This window comes from Theropithecus gelada, chromosome 11 (assembly GCF_003255815.1).
Source record: "Theropithecus gelada isolate Dixy chromosome 11, Tgel_1.0, whole genome shotgun sequence".
Classification (NCBI taxonomy): Eukaryota; Metazoa; Chordata; class Mammalia; order Primates; family Cercopithecidae; genus Theropithecus; species Theropithecus gelada.
In genome coordinates, this window is record NC_037679.1 from 48,724,973 (window position 1) to 48,750,221 (window position 25,249).

General features: G+C 41.2%; 1 protein-coding gene across 3 annotated transcripts in view; it reads right to left on the reverse strand.

Moving 5' to 3' along the window:
* LOC112634842 (POC1 centriolar protein homolog B) overlaps positions 1 to 19,129 on the reverse strand; it is a 102,251-nt gene extending 83,122 nt beyond the window's left edge. For 2 of the 3 annotated variants that reach the window (XM_025402704.1, XM_025402703.1), the window contains exons 1-2: positions 18,690 to 19,129; positions 17,920 to 18,004 (exon numbers count right to left, since the gene is read on the reverse strand). In XM_025402704.1, coding sequence (XP_025258489.1) covers positions 17,920 to 18,004; positions 18,690 to 18,704 — 100 coding nt within the window. In that variant the 5' untranslated portion in view covers positions 18,705 to 19,129. Of the gene's footprint in view, positions 1 to 12,234; positions 17,247 to 17,919; positions 18,005 to 18,689 lie in introns of those variants that run through there. The other variant, XM_025402702.1, reaches the window with a different exon arrangement.
* Positions 19,130 to 25,249: the final 6,120 nt, after the last annotated feature.

The following is a 25,249-nucleotide window of genomic DNA, read 5'->3' on the forward strand; positions in this document are numbered from 1 at the left end:
GAGGTGGAGGCGGGAGACAGAGGCTGTACTGAGCCATGATTGCGCCACTGCACTCCAGCCTGCTTCAGACAGTGCAAGGCTCTGTCTGAAAAAAATTAAAAAAAAAAAAAAAAAAAAAAGCTATGAAAACCAACACTGAATTTCCCTCTTTACTTCCTTAACCTTCTGTGTTAGGAAAGAATTGTCCTACCAAACCCTAATACCATGATAATAAAATGTATTTAGTTATTGATGTCAGCGTTGTACTGTGTCAACGTGGAATTTGCTTTCATACATTTCCATTAAACCACACCCTATATAAACATTACCACATAATTTAAAATGTCAAAGCTTGTACCATTCATCTTCAACGGGTGTATTCTGAGATAAAATGTCAAAAGGGAGGAAATTAGTGGAAAACATTAACTAGTAATCTACCAATTTAAAATAAACTATTTATAATCTATAACAATAATCCATTGTTTCAAGAAATCTCTGTTGGCAGAAGAACAAAGCCCATGCTTACCTAGGTCAGTGCTTTGTCTCTGGAGGTGACAACAAAGAATAACAAATGGAAAACATGTTTGCTGTGTGTCTATCACACAATGCTCAAACGGTCACCCGTTTTTGTGTCACCTTAAGTACCAATAACTTCCTTGAGTCAACCCAAGCTTTCTCACTCATTGATTTGACCAAAATCAGCTGCAGTTACTTAGAGGCTCTGTCTGGAACACTATTTTCTGAAAAGAAATGTTACTCTCTCCAGTTTTTTGTTTCTTACAAATTATCTTACTTATCTTTTCAGTTGGTAATATTTGTACCTGATACAGAATTCCAATATTACAGAATTCCAACATTACAAAATGGCATTTAATGAAATCTCTTTCTAGTCCTTGACAACCTGGTTCTCCTTCTAGAGGCAACCAGCATTACTAATTTCTTGGGAATCCTTTGCGCTTATTCAAATGTGTGTGTCTACTCTCATACGCTTTTCATACAAATGGTAGTATATTATACGCTTTCTGCATTTTGCCTCTCTGTCCTGCCTCCTCAGTCTACTTAGCATGACATATGCTGGAGATAATGTTTCGTTAATACCTAGAGCTGCCTCATTCCTTTTTCCTTCTTATTTTTGGTAAATTTTTATTTTGATAATTTTAATCTCACAGAAAAATTAGAGAGTTCTTAGGTTGCTCTTTGTCTTTATTGACCTTTATATTCTTGAAGACTATAAGCCTGTTATTTTGGTAGCATGCTTATTCATTTTATTAAAGATACAATTTTGACAAGAATATCACAAAAGTTATGTTGTGCCCTTAGCAGTGCATCATATTAGGGTGCACATGATGTCTCTTTGTCCTAATAGTGTTAACTTTGATTGCTTGGTTTAGGTGATCCTACCTCTACCACGTAAAGTTACTATTTTTTCCCTTTGGAATTAATAAGTAACTTGTGGCATAATATGGTTTGGCTGTGTCCCCACCGAAAATCTCACCTTGAATTGTAATTCGAATTATAATCCCGTGTGTTGGGGGAGGGACCTCGGGGGAGGTGATTAGATCATGGGGGTGGTTCTCATGATAGTGAGTGATTTCTCACAGATCTGATGGTTTCATAAGGAGCTTCCCCACTTTTGCTCTGCACTTCTCCCTCCCGCTGCCATGTGAAGACGGACATGTGAAGATGGACGTGTTTGTTTCCCCTTAGGCCATGATTGTAAATTTCCTGAGGACTACCCAGCCATGTGGAACTGTGTGTCAATTAAACCTTTCTCCTTTATAAATTACCCAGTCTTAGGCAGTTCTTTATAGAAGTGTGTGAACAGACTAATACATGGAGAGATAAGACTATATAAATATTGTCTTCCTCACCAAACGATCACACACTAACTTTAGCATCCTTTCATAATTTTCTAACCCATCATTCTATGATTTACTACTTAATTAACGTTTAATTAGTAAGTTAATGAATTAATATTTTAAAAATGTATTTACTGTTGTAAGGAAGAACCATCCATTTTCCTCCATTTATCTGTTTACTCATTTACTTATTTTTATCAGTGTGAATGTATAGATTATTTAATTCAACAGGTTATAATCCATAACTGTCATTTATTTTGACTCTCAAAGTGTTCCAGATTTGGCAAATGAAAGCCCCTTTAAAAGCTGCCCTCTGCGTCCTTTTGATATATTTCCATTCTTCAAATACTCCCTTATTTTCTAGAATTACAAGATGTTCTAAGACGTACTTCTTCTGCTCCAGCCCTGAAATGGGCCTTTTCTTTCCTCCCCAAAAAGCTCTGATTTCTTTTAACAGATAATGGTATTTAGAAACCAATATCTGGGCACAATGTTTGCTCATTGCTACTGGTGTGTCAGTGAACAGAGCTAAGGAATAAGACTGAAATCACAACGGGCAGAACTAAGAAATTAGCTACAAATAGAGAGCTATTATCTATCTATATGTAGGTATGTCAATTGATATAGATATTAAAAACCATGAGTTTTAATCTAACACCACAGAATACATTCTTGCTCTCCCTTTTCCCGTATATGTGACACTCTTTTCCCACAATAAGAAACCTGGCTCCCATGCTCAATATATCTTTGCTCAATCCTAAAATACAAACAGTAGTTTCAGAATCATGAAACCACACCACTGCAAAAGAAATCCCACTAACTAGAGTTCAGGATTCAGTTTTGGTTTTTTTGAGACAGAGTCTTGCTCTGTTGCTCAGGCTGGAGTGCAGTGGTGCAATCGTGGCTCACTACAACCTCTGTCTCCTGGGTTCAAGGAATTCTCGTGCCTCAGCCTCCCAAGTAGCTGGGATTACAAGTGTGCACTACCACAGTCAGCTAAATTGTTTTGTATTTTTAGTAGAAACAGGGTTTCAGCATGTTGTCCAGGCTGGTCTCGAACTCCTGGCCTCAAGTGATCTGCCTGCCTTGGCCCCTCAAAATGCTGGATTTACAAGTGTGAGCCACCACACCCAGCCTGTTTTGTTTTTTTAACTGGGAGGCAATTAAATTGTAGGTGGCTCCTTTTTGGTCTCGCACACTTCCTTTTGCTCTTTGGTAGCATGGTCCTACTTGAGCTTGGAAATAAGTCCTAGGGTGTGGCCGTTTCTTTCAGGTGTAGTCCTGATTCCTAAAGACCTGGCCTTTCTGGTGTCTCAACTCAGTGTCTGAAGTGCTCAGAGAGACTTCGTCTTTGTTGAAGCTAAAGACCTAGACATCCAGCCCTGCATGGTCATTAGTATCATCATTCAGCTTCAGTTCAGCAGTGAGAGATCCCTGGTAGTCGCACAGTTTCCCACTCTGCACACCCTGAGCTCAACCAGGCTGTTACTCGGAGGCTGCTCTACCTCTCTGCTGTGCAGCCGGAAAAATGCTCCCAGGAAGAAAGTCAAGGAGATCATCACCTTGCATGTTTTCTTTCTTGTAAAGATCATAGTTTTTGCACTCTCTATAGGTCAATGCCTGAAAACAGCTAATTCACATATATTTTGTCCAGTTTTACAATTACTAGGTTGGTGCAAGATTGCGGTTTTTGCTATTGATATTTTCAGCTATCAATTACTTTCGTCACTGGAGGCGGAAATATGTTTTTATTCTTTTTTATATTGATATGGAGTCTCATTCTGTCGCCCAGGCTGGAGTACAGTGGCAGAATCTCGGCTCACTGCGGCCTTTGCCTCCTAGGTTCAAGCAATTCTCCTGCCTCAGCCTCTCAAGTAGCTGGGACTACAGGCACGCACCACCACACTGGCTAAATTTTTTTTTTGTATTTAGTAGAGACAGGGTTTCACCATGTTGGCCAAGCTGGTCTCGAACTCCTGGCCTCAGGTGATCCGCCTACCTTGGCCCTCCAAAGTGCTGGGATACAGGCGTGAGCAACCATGCCTGGCCAAATAGTACATATTTTAGATAACTTTGTACATTTGAAATATATTCCCTCTCAGGCCTTTTCATTCCATATTCAGAATAATCCTGATTGGCCAGGTGCAGTGGCTCACGCCTGTAATCCCAGCACTTTGGGAGGCTGAGACCGGTGGATCACCTGAGGTCAGGAGTTCAAGATCAGCCTGGACAACATGGTGAAACCCCATCTCTATTAAAAACGCAAAAAAGTTAGCCAGGCACTGTGCTGCACGCCTGTAATCCCAGTTACTCGGGAGGCTGAGGCAGGGGAATCGCTTGAACCCAGGAGGCAGAGGTTGCAATGAGCTGAGATTGTGCCACTGTACTCCAGCCTGGGCAACAAAGTGAGACTCTGTCTCAAAAAAAAAAAAAAAAAAATCCTGATAATTCAGATTAGCTTCATATAGAAATCCTTGGATTTTTCATTATTTCAAAAGTCCTTCTCTATATTTGCTACCTCCATTATGTCCTACTATAAAGTCCATTACTGAAAATAAACTCAGCTTTCTAGTTTCACATGGTGCCATGACTTTGTACTTTATGCTGCATTTCCAGGTTCATGCTTGCCTTTGGGTCACAAAAGAAACACCACACTGCTTTATTTAGGGGAAAAATAGGGAAATCTTCTAAAGAAATCTATGAGAATGAGTTCCTTTATAAGTATTTTTAAGAAATGAAAAATAAAAGGCAATCCCCAGACATACATCTATAAACCTAGATGGGGCCTGGCACAATGGCTCACTGTACTCCCAGCACTTTGGGAGGCCAAAGCAGGTGAATCACTTGAGGCCAGGAATTTGAGACCAGCCTGGCCAATATGGTGAAACCCTGTCTCTACTAAAAATACAAAAAATTATCCGGGCCTGGTGGCACGCACCTATAGTCCTAGCTACTTGGGAGGCTGAGGCATGAGAATCACTTGAACCCAGGAGATAGGGGCTGTAGTGAGCTGAGATCACACCACTGCACTCCAGCCTGGGTGACAGAGTGAGACTGTCTCAAAACAACAATAAACCTAGATGGAAGTGAGGGAAACGGTTGTACAATAAAAAGACAATATTCCAATCTTGACTAGACAAACTTTAATACTGTAATACGGTCAGAAGTAGTTTGTACCATGCAAGCACTGCATAATAATATAATTAAGTGACGGCACTAACTTAAAATCCCTTTGCCTTGAATAAGGAAATAACTAAGCATATTTGCTTTCTAGCTGATACTAAGTAATTAGCTTGCTAGTATAAGCTGGGTCTAAAGGAGCTGTGGGTGCTTTAAAAAGTAATCTTTAGTAATGACAAGCCGAAGAAATTGAATTTAATTTATTCAAATTTCACGTCTTTGAAGACTAGCAATAACAACAGAAACCTTTACTGAATTAGTACTATGGGTCTAGTATTTTTCAATACTGCGCAAGTCTCAAGCCCAGGCATGGTGGCTCATGCCTGTAATCCCAGTGCTTTGAGAGGCCAAGGCAGAAGGACTATGTTAGGCTAGGAGTTCAAGACCAGCCTGAGCAATATAGCGAGACCCCATCTCTACAAATAATTTTAAAAATTACCTGGGCTTGGTGGTGCATACCTGTAGTCCCAGCAACTCCAGAGGCTGAGGGAGGCAGGCGGCTGGAGCCCAGGAGGTCAAGGCTGCAGTGTGCTGTGACTGCATCACTGTACTCCAGACTAGGCACCTTTATAAGTATTATTTTATTTAATCCTAACAACAAGGCAGATAAATATCATTATCTCTATTTTACAGAAGAGGAAATGAGGCTTAGTGAGGTTAGGTAACTGGTCAAGGTAACATAGATGAAAAGTGAAAAGAGCTCAACTTTTAACCCACTTCTACAAGACTCCAAAGCCTAGGCTTTTAACCAATAAACCAGTGCTTCTCAAAGCAAGGGAATTTATGAATTATCTCCATCAGAGTTACTGGGGTCCTTGTTAAAAATACGTATTTCTAGTAAATTACACATTATTTGGGGTGAGACCTGGGAATATAAATTTTTGACAAGTTTCTCACTGAATTCTGATGCACACTGAAATTTGAGAAACAATGTACTCTGTTACTACCTCTCAGTGTTACACTAAATTAGCTTTTGTAATTTTTCAGCTTTTGTAGGTTTAGTAATTTTTTAAGCTATAATAGGAGAAGCTCCACAAAGTACCACATAGGCTGCCATCAAGAACTTGAAAAAAAAAAAAATCTTTGGCAAACTTTTATTATGGTTTCACTGCAGGGAAAGTAACTAAAAAGTTTCGAATTTCAGTTTGCTTCTATTCAGTCAAAAAAGGAAAGATTACCTTGTTCTTTACTATCATTTGTCGTACAAGCAAACCACATGTTACAGAAGGATTTAATCAATGACAGGATAACCTTGAAGGACAAAGTGGGGGAAGTAACAACTTCAATGTTAAAATTATGCAGTTTTCAACAGAAACTTCTAAAGTACAGGTCAGATTCTGCAAACCATGTGAAAATACTTTTAAAGGCTTTTACTGTTCGTTTAAATGTGAATGTGGCCCTCTGGGAAAGGGATGACTGGCCTAACGGAAAAGGGTATGGTTCTGGAATAAGACTCAAACCAGACTCTATTAGGCTAGAGGTCCCTAACCCCCAGGCTGCAAACTGGTACTGGTCCGTGGCCTATTAGGAACTGGGTTGCACAGCAGGAGGTGAGCGGCAGGCAAGCAAGCATTAAGGCCTGAGCTCCACCTCCAGTGAGATCAGCAGCGGCATTAGATTCTCATAGAAGTGTGAACCCTACTGTGAAAATTGTCTTCCATGAAGCCAGTCCCTGGTGCCAAAAAGATTGGGGACAACTGCTAGGCTCTGCTGCCTACTAGCTTTATAGTTTTGGGCAAGTTACTGAAATTTCAGCTTCTGCAACCATAAAAGGGGATGATAACACTTCAAAGGCTATTTTGTTTTCTCTCATCCTCTTCCTTCTCATCACCTTTCCACCCATCCTGTGAAACCTAAGAGCCCCTATAATATGGTTTGGACTTATGACCCCACCCAAATCTCATATTGAATTGTAATCCCCAGTGTTGGAGGAGGGGCCTGGCGGGACGTGATTGGATCATAGGGGCAGATTTTCCCCTTGCTGTTTTTGTGATAGTGAGTGAGATCTCACAAGATCTGGTTGTTTAAAAGTGTATAGCACCTCCCCTTCTCTCTCTTCCTCCAGCTCCGGCCATGTAAGATGTGCCTGCTTCTCCTTCGCCTACCGCCATGATTGTTAAATTTCCTGAGGCCTCCCCAGCCATGTTTCCTGTATAGCCTGCAGAACTGAGTCAATTAAACCTCTTTTCTTTGTAAGTTACTCAGTTTCAGGTTTTTTTTTTTTTTTTTTTTTTAAAGATGGAGTCTCACTCTGTCATCCAGGCTGGAGTGCAGTGGCACGATCTCAGCTCATTGCAGCCTTTGCCTCCCGGGTTCAAGCAATTCTCCTGCGTCAGTCTTCCGAGTAGCTGGGACTACAGGCGCGTGCCACCACACCTGGCTAATTTTTTATTTTTAGTAAAGACAGGGTTTCACCATGTTGGCCAGGCTAGTCTCGAACTCCTGACTTCAGGTGATCTGCCTCAGCCTCCCAAAGTGCTGGGATTACAGGCATGAGGCACTGCACCTGGCCTCAGGTATTTCTTTATTGCAGTGGGAGAACAGACTAGTATATCCTACCTTCTAAGAGTCTACTAAGAAAAAATCCACTATGCTTCAGGTCCTGCTTCCTCTAATTATGACCAGAAGTTGAAGCCTCAAGCCTCTCTGGTCATCAATCATTGTGCAAACTTTCACTCCCATAATGCTATGGATATCCCCTTAAGCTGACCCTGGTACCCATGCCTTCTCTCCTCAAAATTTACCACTGGGCCACAACACCCACTAGATGATGCCTCTTGTATTCACATCCTCCTCTCTGTAAGTCCCTCTTCCTCCTTAAGTACTTAAACCTTGACTCTGCTTGTGGACACCAAGTTACCTGTCACCTTTCAAGCAGCAATCATTTTCTCTTTCACGTGTCACCTACTTCAGTCACAGTCTTGCTTTCCATTTCAACTCTGAGCACTATGAATTAACTCAACAGATACATGACCCCAGCAATATGTAAGGCATTGTGGCAAAAGCGGGGAGTCCTAAGTGACAAAGCAGACAGAAATCTCTAATTGAGGAGCTCAAATTCAAGTGGAAATGCAGACAAACGTATCATTTAATTAATTTATTTATTTATATTAATTTTTTGAAGATAGGGGTCCTGCTATGTTCCCCAGGCTGGTCTCAAACTCCTGGGCTCAAGGTATCCCTCCTGCCTCAGCCCCTTGAGTAGCTGGGACTACAGGCATGCACCACTGTGCACAATTTAAAATCATTTTAAATTGTGCTAAGAGGTATGAAAGATAAAGCAGGAAGCTTTATTTTGTGTGGAGGTGGAATCTTAAGTTAGATAGAATGATCGGGGGCATTTTAAGTGGAGGTGTGAAGGACAGGGAGTCAGCCAAATAAAGGGTGAGGTGGTGAAGAACATTTCAGACCAAGGGGAAAATAGGGCTTCTCCAAAGACCTTTTTTCTCCTGCCTCCTCAGCAGCTCATTCTAAAAATCTTGTCACCAGCAGAACATGAACACTTCTCAAATCTCTGATTGCAACCCACCAGGACAACTTGCTTTCCTTATGACTCACTCACTTCCATCTCATCCAGAACTCCAAGACCCATGTTCTCATCCAGACCCATGTTCTCCATTAAGGCTCTCTTCTCACCATCTTCACTTCACTAACCAATGTATAACCTTCGTTTCTCTCCTTATTCAATTATAATCCCCCTCATACACGTAACATTCAATCACTTGACTCTCCCTCCTTCCTTCAAATTCCCCTGGCAAAAATCCCAAGCACTCTGCCTTTTCTGAGATCGTAATTATACCAGTGAGAATTGCTGGTCACCCCAACCCCCAAACAGATTGGAAACACTATACATTTATGATAACTAAGTTTATATGAGTCTTATATACTCCAAAGCAGTGCATGATTCTCTATTAGTTTCTTCCTCCACTCTCTCTAATGACAATTTAATATTGTCTCTATCTTCAACATTTCTACCCCACTCCTAACCTTGGCTTTCATGATAACCCTACTATAATGGCTTTCCCTCCTATCTTTCTGATTATTCTTTCTTAGGTTATTTTGCTATCTCCTCTTCTGATCTACAGGTTGGATATCTTCAATATTCAGACATGGGGTATTTGTTCTCATTGCTCTACATTCTTCCCAGGTGATCTCACTCATTCCCATGACTCTAAATACCATTTGTATGCTAATAATTCCCAAATTTCTGTCTTGCCCAGACCATCACAGTAATTTGAAGACCACCATCCTAATTTGAACCACTATCATCTGCTGGTATTACTATAATCCCCCTAAGTGATTTCCCTACTAATAGTACAATCTCTGTATAGTAGCCAGAGTGGTCTTTTTGAGGTACAAATCATGTTATTCCCTTACTAATCCCTCCAACAATTTCCACCACTCTCAGAACAAAATCCTAAAACATGTCAAGTTTCCTGTAGCTGCTGTAACAAATTACCACAAACCTGGAGGCATAAAACAACAGAAATTTGTTATCTCACAGTTCCAGAAACCAGAAGCCTGAAATCACGATGTTGACCGGGCCACACTCTCTCCAAAGGCTCTAGGGGATATCTCATTCCCTCCCTCTCCCAGCTCCTGGTGTCTCTAGGCACTCATTGGCTTGTTGCTGTGTCACTCCAATCTCTGCCTCTGGCTTCACATGGCCTCCTCTTATCTCCTCAGTATGTTTTTTACAAGGACACTTCACTGGATTTAGGGCCCACACAGATAATTCAGGATGATCTCATAATCATTAAGATCCTTTGCAGACTTACATCTACAAAGACTTTTTTCCCCCCAAATGAGGTCACATCACAGGTTCCAAGGACTACGACATGGACACATCTTTTGGAGGGTCACCATTTAAACCCACTATAGCTTCAAGGCCCTACCGAAGCTGTCTCTGCCTCCCCCTGCAGCTTCATCTCTCTTTGTTTACCAGGTTCTACCCATTCTGGCATTCTTACACTTTCTTGATCTAGGACAGCTCTTTCCCAGCCTTGGTCTTTGCCTATGCTATTCTCCTTTTAGTCTTTACCTAGCTAACTTCTCCTCTGGTCTTCAGTTAAATCTAACTTTCACAGGGAAGTATTCCTTGACCCCATAAATTTAAGGATGTCTCCACTGTTATCCTCCCTTTAAAAAGCACTCTATGGCTGGATACAGTGGCTCACACCTATAATCCCAGCACTTTGGGAGACTGAGGTGGGTGGATCACTTGAGGTCAGGAGTTCGAGACCAGCCTGGTCAACATGGTGAAACCCCATTTCTACTAAAAATACAAAAATTAGCTGGGCATTGTGGCATGCACCTGTAGTCTCAGCTACTTGGGAGGCTGAGGCACGAGAATCGCTTGAACTTGGGAGACAGAGGTTGAAGTCAGCCGAGATCATGCCACTGCACTCCAGCCTAGGTGACAGAGTGAGACTTGGTCTCAAAAAAAAAAAAAAAAAAAAAAAAACAGCAGCATACTATTCCTTTCCTTCACAGCTTTGACTACTTTCCTTTGTTGCATCAAGTTGTACTGACAAATGGATTTGTGTTTACTTGTTAATATTTGTCTCCACCACTGGACCATGAACTCTTCATACCATCTCATGAAGCACATCTGCTTTCTTCCCCTCTTTATGTAAACCCAGAGCATAAAATGGCATCTGGCATACAGTAGCTTTAACTAAATAAGGGAGTAGTAAATAAATAGACTGCCTCCTCTTCCCCTTTTGAACAGGATTAGATAAATGCAAATAGACAGATTAGAATGGTGACCAGACACCCAAAGACACTGCTGGCCTGCAGTAGATATCACTCCTAGCCCAGCCTGGAAGATTGATAAAGCTTGGCACAAATGAAAAAGTAGTATCCCAAAAATTATTACGTTAGAAGTACTTCTCCAATTTTCTTTTCTTTTTTTTTTTTTTAACATGACACAGCCTCAGGAGGTCCTGAAGACATGTGCCCTCTAATTTTCATTTCTGCTGTGGACAACTATACAACTCAGGAACTTGTTTCACCTTTTACAGTAATCTGCACCTCCTGTCCAAAAGGATTTATTGAAGTTTCTCTGAAATTTTAGGAAAACCTCCCACATAAACTTATTTCCAAGCCCCACCTAACACTAAGCAGACTGATTCATTCATATATATAACTTTCTTAATTCTGCAAATTACAAAATGATTCAAGTATTATTAAATACTAAATCCTACTAGCCTGTTCTAAAGTCTAGCGTGCACAGAGGCATGCAAAGAGGTCTAGCATGCAAAGAGAAATCTTTTCTGAGACATCTGAAATTCTCCAGCCTGCTTTTTTACCTGAGGTATTTTTTAAAAACTGAGATATTATTTAAATACCATAAAATTTAGCCTTTTAAAGTACACCAGTGTTTTGCCCAACATTTGCACTTTTATCACTAATTCCAGAACATTCTCATAATCCCCTACCCCCGCCACCTGCCAAAAATTCATCTCTGTTAGCATTCTCTATTCCTCCCTTTCCCAGACCCCGGCAAACACTAATGTACTGTCTCTATGGATTTTCCAGTCTTTTTTGTACTCGTGAACCTGAAACACAGAGAGATAAAAGTGATTTATACAGAGTTGCAAGTCACTTAGTAAGGTTAGAATACAAGTATTTGCAGGAACTTTTAAGTGTATAAAAATTAGTGAAAATATGTTTAAGTCACCTATATATATGCTAAATGCAGCTATAAGACCATCTGATGTTAGAGTCCCTACAATAGTCATTCTCAGGCAGTGTGTCTGGCCAGGGAGAGACAGGGGTATAGGGATTTAGGAATCACTAAAGAGGAAGAGACATGCCATTGGTGGAAGGGAATTGCATTTATGGACCAGGGAAATATGAGGATTTGTTGTTCAGAGGACAGACATTTTTCTTTTCCACCCAGGGTAGTGAAATTGGTGCTAATATGTCCAGGTGCCCATTGCTTCCTTTTATAGTGGCCCAAGTGGGCCCCAGAGATCCCTGATCATTTCTAGTTTGCTCATGAGTAGTTAATAAAATAATAGTACTAACACCCCTTCAGAATACTTGCTGATTAACTACACGTTGTAAAATAATATGGGAATTTTGACTTTTTAAATATCTACTGTCTGAATTTTCAAATAAGTAAAAGAACTGCAAGCTGAACTTACTTCCATTGCCATTATAAATATATACACAGGAGTACGTTCCCACAGGCTAAAATAATCACAATCTATTTGCAAAAATAATCAGGCGCACTTTTTATTTTATGTCTTAATCAACATTACAAATACAAAAGGAAAAAAGTCAGAAACAACTCGTCACAGAGAAAAAAAATCATCATTCAGAAGAGATTAATCTGAACTTCAACATTCTTTGTGCTCATTTTAAAATTATTAAAACAGGAATTCAAAAGGACAAGCAAATAAAAACCAAGTATTTTATTAATTAAAATTGAGACCCTAAACCAACTAAGACCATACAACTTAAAAATAAGCTGTCTTCATCCTAGAAAAGTTTCATTTGCCATCATATAATGAATATGTAGGAACTTACTAATGGGTAAGTAAACACATTTTCTTTTACAAACAAGTTATTTTGAGTGATAGAAATCCTCCTAGTAACTAGATTTTTTTTTTAATGACTAAAAACGCCTATTTAGATAGTCCATGTATCCATAGAGTTGGACACTAAATGACACAGTGAACATTTAAAGTTGAAACTCCTTGTCTACCAAATATTTTCCTAAAACTGTTTTTAAGTATATACATTAACTTAAAAGGTCAACTCTTAATTGTCTACAACAAGAGAGCTTTGGTACTAATAAATTCAAATTAGGGCATCAGTTTTTTTAAATGTAGAATTACAGAGTATTTTTGGAATTAAATTGGAACGTGCCTAAATATGAAAATGTGACAGTCCCGCTTTTCTGTTATGCACTCATGAGGAATGAACAACCTAACTATACTGGATTATTGACATAAATAAAGCACCACTGTAAAATCTCTTCCTAAAAGATTGCTGGGTCACACCTAGCAATTTAGGGCAAAAAGTCAATAAAAAATTAAGGTACTTTATTTTTTAAAGCCTCATTTCCCTTTTGATAGGAGCATCAAGATACTAAAATAAAAATAATGTAGTAAGTACTTTCAAAATATAGCAATTTTAGTTATCCCATATAATAGGGGGCTAACAAGAAAACAAAAAAATAAATAAAAAGAGAAAATTTTAAAATAAGTAAAAAATAAAAAAGTATTTTTAAAAAGCAGCCTGGGCAAGAGAAGTGGGTGGGTTTAGGAGAATCCCTTTTGAAAAACTCAGAGCATTATTATTAACCCTTCTTAAATTAAATGCAGGGTCAAGCATGCTGCATGTGGAATCTGGACAATTCGTTGATAAACTTTAAGGCTGCTAAATAACTTACAGAAACTATGAATGCATTTTCATTTTACGAGGCAAAAGAGAAAATATTCAAGATTGCATAGCAATTTTATTTTTTCAAATGGTTATCCTAAAGAATTTCCTTAATTCAGATTTTGCAAAATTCTTACTCTCCAAGTCATCAAGTAAACACTAAAAGCAACTTTACTCGTGAATACAGTGGACTCTTTATGAAGCATGCATTTTTCATAAATCTAGGCCAAAGTGTACTAATTGAGATTTAATTCTAAATTCATCCTGTGATTTCTGGATATAATATTGGTATAAAACCAGTAAAAATACTTCAAAAAAAAGTGTTTACTTCCCGAATAATTTAGTTTTGGGAATATTTATATTCTTAGTCAAAATATTACTTTTAGAGTCTAAAGGTTTTAAAAACAAAATTGGTTCAACAATTATCAAAATGAAATGACTATAAACACTGACTAAAACTTCTTAACCCACAGAAGTAAACCACTTCAGGTGAGTTCCGCTCACTTAATTCTTTTTTTTTTTTTTTTTTTTTTTTGAGACAGAGTCTGGCTGTTGCCGAGGCTGGAGTGCAGTGGCGAGATCTCGGCTCCGCCTCCTGGGTTCACGCCATTCTCCTGCCTCAGCCTCCCGAGTAGCTGGGACTACAGGTGCCCACCACCACGCCCAGCTAATTTTTTGTATTTTTAGTAGAGACGGGGTTTCACCATGTTAGCCAGGATGGTCTCGATCTCCTGACCACGTGATCCGCCCACCTTGGCCTCCCAAAGTGCTGGGATTACAGGTGTCAGCCACCGCGCCCGGCCTCAGCTCACTTAATTTTTAAAACCCATTTCTCTTCTCCAGCTTCACAACTGGATTGAACATTGCTCAACTGCTCAACAACATTACCTATGTCAAAAGTGAAAAAGATAAAAAGTATTGTAAAGATTGTACAGTGAGTGAATCTGGGAAGAATATACTGTATAATCAACATTTCAGAGCTGAAAGGGATATTTAAGATCCAATTCAGCACCCACATTTTACAGATGAGAAAACCAAGCCCAAACACATCAAATAACTTGACCAAAGTCACATTCCTCAGCTGAGCCATTCATTCATTCAGTCATTCATTCACCCATTTACTGAAAGGGGCACTTAAGTGCCAGGCTCGGTGCTAGAGACGGAAAGCAGCATTCACAACTGCCAAGGCAGTCTTTTTTCCTTGCATTTTAAAGATAAATTCTTAAATTTCCTGACCAGCAGAATTCGTAGGAGAGTTCCACAGCCTTGGCAGAACCTAGCCCACTTTCAGTTTCACACATTTTAATAAACATAGTTGGGTTTAACTTCAGAGAGGCCTCAATTGTGTTTACTTTAAATGATTAAGCATTAACAAAGGGAGGCATAGTATTCGGAATGAGTCCCTTTCTAGTACATTCATAACTTAAGGAAGTGCAATCAGAAAATGCCCTGCACACACAAACACGTTCACAGAGAGGACAGCTTACAAATCAAGAGGAATTTGAGGTATTAATATATAGATCAGTGAAGTCCAATAGCTCAAGTTTACAAAGTATGGAATGTAAATATCTCCCCATTTCATTTAGATATGGGTACGTCTGCATGTTAAAAAGGCCTCCAAACTCACACTCACAAATGCCCTCTTCCAATTACACGTATCTCTAAAACCAGGCCTTTTGCATTAAGCTCAATTTTCTTTCTTTTTGATTAGAAAAAAAAATTTAAAAATAAAATCTAAAATTTAATGTGCTGGCTGAAAAAGAAATTCAAATTCTATGTAATGAAAATAGCAATAGCTCCAACTGCACAGTTGTGAGTTTTGTTAAAAAATGGGATGTGCGGTGAACTTACCCATCAACATAAATCATACCTCATTTTACTTGGACCTTTACATTCTTTAAGTCTGGCACTTAAATGTCTTGTGTGTTTCAATTCACAGTCAACTTCTTTTAAGAAGAGACCATATTGACAAAGCTCTTATATAAAACAACCCATATAAGTAAGGCACTGTGAAATATTAAACAGCAGCACTCTGGGTACCCAGTTTCAGTGTGGTATACCAAAATGAACCCCAGCTTTCCAGTGCTCCACAGACGACTGCTAGGTGGCTTTTGATAAAAATAAAATACAATCTTCACTGAGGCCCTTCAGGCTCTTTGACTTTCTTGACGCTATTGTCAGCTCATGACGAAAGTGCTGTTGTGCTCTATTTCTCAAAACTCCAAATTTGATTTTTATCTAGAGCATCACAAGTTCTCATTTGTACATCAGGTCGGCCCTCCGGTGTCCGATAAGCACTAAGACACAGTCCTGAGTGTGGGTGAAAAATAGTTCCATCTTCTTTAAAATGCCAAATAATGTTTGCTGGTACAAGGAACCCATCTTTGGGACAATTTTGCATTCCTACATAATTTTTTTGCTCAGGAACCTCTGCACATAACTCTGTCACAGAATTAAACCTTATTTCTTTGTTTGAAGTATATTCAAAGAATTGATTGCCTCCTTGACCATGGCATCCAAACAGTGAAAGGTTAGCACCTGTAGGGTTGTTGTCAGGAGAATTATAATCTAAACATTCAGAAGAGATCCCTTTACTGCGAATAGCCCCATGCCAGCCTGGCCTATCCTCTGGAACATGTAAATTAGGAAACACGTTTTTCAAATACCAGTCAAAGCTCTTGCATCTCAGCCGCTCTCGTAGTAATTTTCTTTCAGAAATATCACCATAAGCTTCTTTTCTTGCTGGAGGGTTTCTATTGTAGAAGTGCTCTTTGTACTCATCCATCCAAACTTCTGCTGCCCGAGCAGTATTCTGTAGGAAATTGGGGCGAGCATACGGTGCCCGCTTGGGGAACACATGGCCCACGTGGGAACACGGGTGGATCTCCAATTTGCCACCACACTGCCACACCCTAAAAGACAGCTCAAGGTTTTCACCTCCCCACACTTCCATTCCTGTGTCATATGTTCCAAGGTACTGAAAATATTTCTTGCTGACAGCAAACAGTCCTCCAGCCATGGTGGGTGACCTGATGGGGTCAATTCTTGATATCCGCCTGTCCCTTTCGTGTTTGGGGACAGAATGCCACTGAAATGTTAAACGCCAGTCAAACCCACCAATCATGGGCTCCCCTGTCTGCATATAGAATTCAAAAGTATTCCAATCAATTGTATCTATAACAGGACACACAATTGCTGTTTCATCTCTCCCAATCCTTTCCAAAAGCGGTTCCAGCCAACCGGAATTACACTCACAGTGACAATCCAGGAAAGTGAGGACGTCCCCAGTGGCGAAAGTGGCCCCAATCAGACGGGCCCTAACCAGCCCCTCTCGCTTATTGGTCCTAATCAAGCGTACTCTATCAAGATTGCTGATGTAAGTTTCAAGTTGCGTCTTCAAATAAACTCTGTCACTCAAGTCATCCACCAAGATGATCTCTTTCAAAAGGACCGCAGGAGAAGTTTCTAAAACACTGTGAATAGTACGGAGCAAAGTCGACCAGGCTTCATTATAGAAAGCAATGATAACAGAGGTGGTAGGAAGTGTCCTATAGTTGAACTTCTGGGACTTACACTCATACATTCTTTTATCCTCTATGTGTCGATGCAGGGAAATTCTGTCACTGAGGTAAATATTGATGGCATATCTCTCAATGAGTTCTTCTTGCTGCTTCAGTTCACCCTCGTTGAGTTGGAGTTTGCTGGCTTTCCCCCACTCCCCAGGTGCATGGGAATCTGCAGGGGGCTTCTTATAAAGCGGTCGAGACAAATCCTCTGTATTTTTCTGGAGGTCTGAGAGCCTTCTTGACCCCAGCTCCCTGGCACGGCCGGCTCCTGCGGAGGCATGAAAAGTGGAGACCAAGAGCTCCACGAAGATATAGGCCACTGTTAAAAACGCCAGCAGCAGGCAGCTCTTGCCTGCCCAAGTCCACCTCACCGCCATCCGGATTCTCAGGGCTGGGGCGCAGACGCAGCCACCCAGCCACCATGCAGGGGAAGGGCGGCGGAACCCACAGCTCGAGCTCAGGTACTTCCCGGCAGGTTCTTCCTTTCATGCAGGCGCTGGGCTTCTTTCCAGCCACCTGGGCTTTCCAGGGGTCACCTCAGCCCTCTCGGTCCTCGGCCTCCGGCACGGCCCAACTCCTCTCTCCCCACTTCCTCCTGCTCGGCTCACAACTTTTCACGAACTCTCCAGCCAACACCCCACCCTTCCCGGGCCCAGGACAAACCCCTCCCCTACCCACTCACTCCTCCTGGTGGTTAGTTTGCGAAAGTCGTCCGCCAGGCCTAGACTGCTGGATACGAGACTCTTGGCCGGGCCGGGGGCCGGGATGGCCGAGGGGGCCCCAGCTGCGCCCCGCCGCGCTGGGCCCTCGTCTCCGGGTGCTCTCAACCCCCATACAGGCCCCTAGCCGTTCTTCTAGGGACCCTGCCCGGACAGGAGGAAAGGTTTCCGGCCCGTGGAACTTTTGTCTCATTACAAAAGCAAAACAAGAATAAGACTTACTGAGTTGCTTGCCGTTGGGGCTGAAGTCCAAGGAGGTGATCGCAGCTTTGTGGCCTTTGAAATAACGCTCCAGAACGGGGTCCTCCTGGAAAGGAAAGTTGTCAAGTTTTGAAAGCCGCCGCAGACCTCGAATTCTGGGGGCCGGGATCGACGCTGCCACTCCCCTGGAGTCCGGCCTGGGAATGGCCACCCAGGCGGCGGCTTGGCTGGGCGGCGGGGCCGGGCAGCAGCCCACCCACGGGCGCGGCGCCCAGTCCGGCTACAGGGAGACGCCGGCGCCAGCTCTCCCCGCAGGGCCGGCAAAACGCTCTGTTCGCGCTCCCCAGAGTCCAGCGCATCGTAGGAGCCGTGGCCCCTTTGACATGCACGTTCCCGGGCCCCGCCCGCTGGCACAGGGCAGGCAGGTGCTAGGATGCGCCTCGGCTTTGGTACTTTTTTTTTTTTTTTTTTTTAAATACTTCCCAGGTGATTCTGACGTAGGCGCTCCACGGAAACCGTCCAAGAATTCTGGGGGCCGTGGGACCGCCCGGCTCAGTCCGGAGCTCCGGAACTCGGGGAAGAGCGCCCGGGAGCTGGGTCTGGTTTCTGCACTCCGTCCGCCCCGGTGGCAGAGAGTGAGATACGGACGCCCCGGGACAAGGGGCTCAGGACCCGGCTGCGGACACCTGCCTCCATCTCCCGCCAGGTGCGGGTTCGGCCCGGACCTGGCTCCGCAGCCGGCGGGACAGGCTCCGGGGAGGGATCCCCCCGCACTTCCAACCCGTTCTTACCGTGGCTGAGGCCATCGGGGGGGAGTGGTCCGCCCCAGGCTCCTGCGGGTGGGGGAACTCGGGGAGGGGAGGGGAGGGGATGGGGCAGGAGAGGGGACCGTGCGGCTCCCGGAACCGTCTGCCCAGAGCGGCAGCGCCTCCCGGTCACTACAACAACGGCGGCCCAGTCAAACCCCGCGCTCCAAGCATGGCTAGCCGAGCCCCGAGACACCGCCAGCCCTGTAAAGAGCGGACGGGAGGGATGCTCCGGTTCAGCTGTGGCTACACACCAAAGCCATGTTTACTAACGCTCGCGTTCCCTGTGGTTTGACGTCAGGACGCGGGATAGTAACCAGGACGGGAATAAGAGCGATGAATGGAAGGGAGTTGTGAGCCTGTGATCGATGCAATCAGAGTTCTATTATGTTTTAAAGAGACAGCGCCCGTGACGTTTAAGGTGATCCCCTACCGCTTATTTTGTTGACGTAAAGCTTTGAAGTGGGGCAGCTTGCTAGTTATTAATATACTAAAAGGAACTAAATCCCCGGAGGGCGGATTTGAATTTATTTAACCACTGTTTTCCACACAGTGCCCTGCGGGATATTGATATAGATGCTGGATGTGCGTGATGAATGAATGAGTGAATGAATAAATGTCGTGCATACACTTAATAATGTTCTGCGATATGTTTCCAATCTCATTTGCTGATTTGCGTATACCTTAGACCACTAAACTTACACAGCTGGATACTTAAAGTCTTTAGGAAGACTTGGAAACATGGTTTTGGTTTGTTGGTTTTTTTGTTGTTGTTATGAGACCACCTTTCTACAGCAGACTTTGTCACACATAGTATCATTTGTGCTTCAGTCAAACAATGTAGTTGGTAGAATTACAAAATGTTTTCAATGTTTCCAAGTTATAAACTTGATTCCTAGATATTGGTCTTAGAGGTCACACAGGCAGTTCTTCTAATTCCAAGTCCATATCCTTTTTTTTTTAACCCTGCCTCAAGGTGTGTTCTGAGCTGAAAATTACATATAGTGTAAAGATCCTTAGCTACATCAAAAGGCATGATAGAGCACAGCTGGTAAGATACGTGTTTTATGCAAATCAAAGGTATGCTACACACCTTAATTACAGATTCCCTAGTTGTCTAGTGATTGAGTTTAATTTTATTGAATATGGTACCTAACAACTAAACAGGTAGGCTTTAGATTACAGTGTTAGTTCATTTAAGTATACGCTTGTTAAATATCTGTTGTATGTTTGGCCCTTAGGGACACAATGATGACTAAGATATTTCCCCTGCCTTCAAGAACTCAGCAATCTAGGGTTGATGAGTCTCATGCTTTAGCATTTCTAATATTGATTTGGGGGCCCCATTTCCAGAGATGCTGAATCAACATATACAAGGTGGGATCCAGGGCCCTTCTGATGTAACAAGCTCCATAGATGATTACTATGGGAGTCTCAGCTGTGTATGTTGAGAAACACTACATTAGTCTAGGAGATGATATGTTAAGAGTGTTGATACCAGCAACTTGTCAGCAAACTGTTGCAGGATTCTTAGTTTTGCTACATATTCCCAGTTTAGGCTTGACTTATTTTAAAAGCCTGCCAAATATATTTAAAAATTATTTTTAAATAATGCTGGATACTGGTGGGAATGTAAAATGATGTAGCTCTGTTAAAAAAAATTTTCAGTTCCTCAAAAAGTTAAACCTAAAATTACCTTATAATCCAGCAATCTCACTGCTAGGTATATCCCATAAGTATTGAAAGCAGAGACTCCAACAGATGCCAGTGTTCAAAGCAAGCATTATTTACAATAGCCAAAAAGTGGATACAATCCAAGTATCCAACAGATGAATGGATAAACAAAATGTGTGTGATATATACATATAAGGAAATATTATCCTGCCATAAAAAGAAATGAAATTCTGATACAAGCTACAACATGGATGAACCTTGAAAACATTTTGCTAAGTGAATAAGCCAAACACAAAGGAGCATATTGTATGATTCCACTCATATGAGGTACCTAGAATAGGTGACTTCGTAAGGACAGAAAGTAGATAGAGGTTACTAGGGCTGGGGGTAAGGGAGACTGGGGAGTTACTGTTGAATGGGTGCAGAGTTTCTGTTTGGGATGATGAAGTTCTGGAAATAGATAGTGGTGATGTTTGCACAACATTGTGAATGTACTTAATGCCAGTGAATTGTACACCTAAAAATGGGTAAAGTGGTAAATTTCATTACAGGTTTTTCACCACAATAATAAAATAATAATACCAGAAGCTGAAGAGTAATCAGGACCTCAGGATTACTCATAGCCATGTTGTATCTAATATCGGGCAGAGCAGAAGCAGAAAAAGGAAGAAGTTGGAGATTTAGAAACTAGCTCGAAAGAAAAAAAAGTATAGATTTTCATTTAACTGTTTTAGTAAAAGTTTAGTTTTTACTTTTTTTCTCAGTTATCAGGAAACACATGTTTTAAATTTAAAAGATGGGAGGGAAACTACCTATTACTCCTATCACCTAACGTTTATCTTAAAAAATTTGTCACCTACTGATATGGTTTGGATTTGTGTCCCCACCGAAATCTCACGTAGGATTGTAATCCCCAGTGTTGGAAGGGGGGCCTGGTGGGAGGTGATTGGATCACGGGGGTGGATTTCCCCCTTGCTGTTCTGAGTGAGTTATCATGAGATCTGGTTGTTTAAAAGTGCGTAGCATTTCCCCCCTTTGCTCTTTTCCTCCTGCTCCAGCCATGTAGGATGTGCCTGCTTCCCCTTTGCCTTCCACCATGATTGTAAGTTTCCTGAGGCCTCCCCAGCTATACTTCCTGTACAGCCTGCAGAACTATGAACCAATTAAACCTCTTTGCTTTGTAAATTACCTAGTCTAGTTCTTTATAGCAACGTGAGAATGGACTAATATACCTACCTATGTTTTCACTACATGCTAGGACTTTTCTAAGTACCTTACAGATTTTGACATTTAGTGATCATAACAATCTTATTAGAGATGTGCTATTATTACCATTTCCGTTTTATAGATGAGTAAATTGATATGCAGAGACATTAAGTTACTTGCCCAAGGCACACTGCTAGCTAGGAAGTGGCAGAGTTGAGATTTTTAGACACTGCAGTGTGCCTTCAGAATCCACTCTCTTAATCACTGTCATGACTTTTGTGTGATTGCAAGTGTACTATAAATGTATAAAACATTGCATTTTTGCCAAGATTTTAATAATAAGTTTTACAAAATGAAAGTAATATCTCCTTTATTTTTCATTCCACTGTCCTCACTTATTACTCTAAACTGCCCTTCCCATTGTTCTTTTCCATAGTTGATTTTGTTCTTTTCTGCTTTTCTTCACCTTTGCAAATAGTGAAAGCTCAGAGGTAGAAATTGGAAATGTGGTCTAAGTTGGAGAAATTTTTTCTAACCTCAAGCCTAATTCCACTTGCTACAATGATTATTTAGACCTCTCTGGATTGCAACCTAATTATTTATATGAGTGGGAGCCACAAGCAGGATCAGTATTTAAAAACCTACAAGGTTTTACTGCAGGCCAGGTACTAAGTAGGACAAACCGACCTCTAATTAGCCCTTCTTTTCCAGTTCCCCCAAAACAGAAATTGAATGTATTTACTTGGGCATTATAAAGAGTTGTTTTTATTTTAGCATTGGTTCTTCCTTGGTCTACAAATTTGGAAATTCAGCGTAGTACAAAAGTGCCATCTACTGTTCACCTTACTATATAGCACTTGGAGTGAACATACTTTGAGCCTGTTTACAGGCAGGGGAACTCCCTTACTGATACACTTCCTCCAAAGTATAGGAGAGCACATGGAAAAGTACAAGATGGGTGTGAATCAATAATGCATTACATTTTTGAAAACTGCATGATTCATTTAAGTCAACATTCAGTCTCCAAGTCCTATCAACTACATCCTCAACATATATATATATATACACGATGGGCTGCCTAGACTGGCCTTGAACTCCTGAGCTCAAGTGATCCTCCTGCAGCAGCCTCCCAGGTAGCTGAGATTACAGGCATGCTCCTCACCATATATTTTATCTTCCTATCTTTCTGTCCAATGGCTCCTGTCACTCCACAGATCCTGCCTTCTGCCTTCTAGAATATTTCAGTAACACCAACTTGCTTTCTAACTTCAAAATTTCTCCCCTCCACCTGTCCACCCTGCATTTACCAACAAATAACATAAGATTCACCAGGGTAGCTTGCTAAAAGTAAAGATTTTTAGTCCTCACCCCAGAGGTTTTCATTTAGAAGGTCTACTAATGTGAATACTAGAAATCTGTTTTCAAACAAGCTTTCTAGGTGATTATAATATGTATCAACATTTGGGAACCACTGGTATATCGTGCCATAGATCTTCTTTAAAATGCATTTTTAGTTCACTTTTAAATGCCTCAAACCAAGTCCTATTTTATATCTAACCACTCATCTCCCCTGGGCCAGTCCTTAAGCCATTGCAGTTAACTACACCCTTTGGAGCCTTTGCTAGAGCTGTTTCTGTACTCGTGAATGCCTGTGCTACTGTCTTGCTCCAACTTATACACAAAGAAATGTATCTCAGGGAAGATGTGTTTATGTAAAATCCTCTTTCTCTGAACCTATTCCCCCTTATAAAAATACAACTTACTATTTTTCCTTTTGGTCCTGATGGTATGCAACTTAGAGTTCTACTTAGCACTATTTTATGTTGCTGCATTTACATCCACATTATGTTTCTGTGTCTACCAGCACTTACCATAGTGAAAGGTTAGTAAAGATGAGAACTGTGTTCTACTCATTTTAGTATCACTCTATAGGCAGCACAATCTGTGACACATAGTAGAGGCACAATAAATATTTCCTGCATTGATTGAAAGCTGACATTGTGGCTGGTCAGCTCTATATTTACTGAAAAAGTCTACGAAATAAATAGAAAACATGATCATTGTCCTCCAATAGTTTAAAGTATTTTGTAATTTTATCGATACACTCTATTTGTACATTATGGGGTACATGTGAAATTTTGTTGCATGCATAGAATGTATAATGATCAAGTCAGGGCATTTAGGGTATCCATCACCTGAGGATTTATCATTTCTATATGTCAGGTACATTTCAAATTGTCTTTTCTAGCCATTTTGATACAGTGCATTATTGTCATCTATGGTCACCTGATTCTGCTATCAAATATTAGAACGTATTTCTTCTATGTAACTGTATGATTGTACCTGTAAACCAACCTCTCTTCATTTCCCCCCTCCCACCCACACATCCTTCTCATTCTCTGGGAGAAAGAGAATCTACCATTCCACTCTCTATCTTCATGTGATCAACTTTTTTAGCTCTCATATATGAATGAGAACATGTAATGTTTATCTTCCTGTGCCTGGCTTATTTCACTTAACATAGTGTTCTCCAGTTTTATTCATGTTCCTGCAAATTACATGATTTCATTCTTTTTCATGGTTGAATAGTATTCCATTATATATGTGTATATATATATCTCTCACATTTTCTGTATCCATTCATCCATTGATGGGGATGCTTAGGTCAAACAGCTTAGAATCTAATTAGGGAAATAAGACTCACCACATGAAACAATCAGTGAAAGTTATGTGAAGCAGTAGGTCAATCATAACCATGGGAATGTTACAAAATATCTATATAATAACCATATTAATGTATTTCAATAGTGTCAAATGTACTTAAGACATTTGATTGGTCTTTGGAAATGTTTTTGTATCAGGAAAGACTTACAGGGGAAGAAGGACTTCAATGGTGATTTTTTAAAGTGGTAGCATTAGTGGATTAATGGTTGCCAGAGACTGGGGGAGGAAAGAATGGGGAGGGCTTACTAATGAAAAAATGGAAACTTTTTAGGGTGATGAAAATGTTCTGGAATTAGTGGGGTAAGTTTACAACTTGAAAGTACTAAAGACTACTGATTTTTACATTTAAAGCCACTAGATCAATGGTTCCCAAACTTTAGCGGGCATCAGAATCATCCAAAGGACTTGTTACAATGCAGATTCTACTCCAGAGCTTCTGTTTCAGTCTGTCTGGAATGGGGTGCAATAATTTACATTTATAGTAAATACAGGTTCCTAGGTGTGATGCTTATGCTGCCAATGAACCATCCTGTAACAATCAGCAGAGTAAACAAAAAGGTAGTAAGGAGAAACACAGAAAGTAGAATGGGCCTGGCACGTTGGCTCACGCGGTGGCTCCCGGCACTTTGGGAGGCTGAGGTGGGCGAATCACCTGAGGTCAGGAGTTCGAGACCAGCCTGGCCAACATGACAAAACCCCGTCTCTACTAAATACAAATATTAGCTGGGCGCAGTAGTGGGCACCTGTAATCCCAGCTATTCGGGAGGCTGAGGCAGGAAAATCGCTTGATCCTGGGAAGCAGAGGTTGCAGTGAGCGGAGATCATGCCATTGCACTCCAGCCTGGGTGACAGAGCGAGACTCCATCTCAAAAAAAAAAAAAAAAAAAAAAAAGGGAAAGTAGAATGGTGTTTGCCATTTGCCAGGGGCTGTGGGGAGAGAA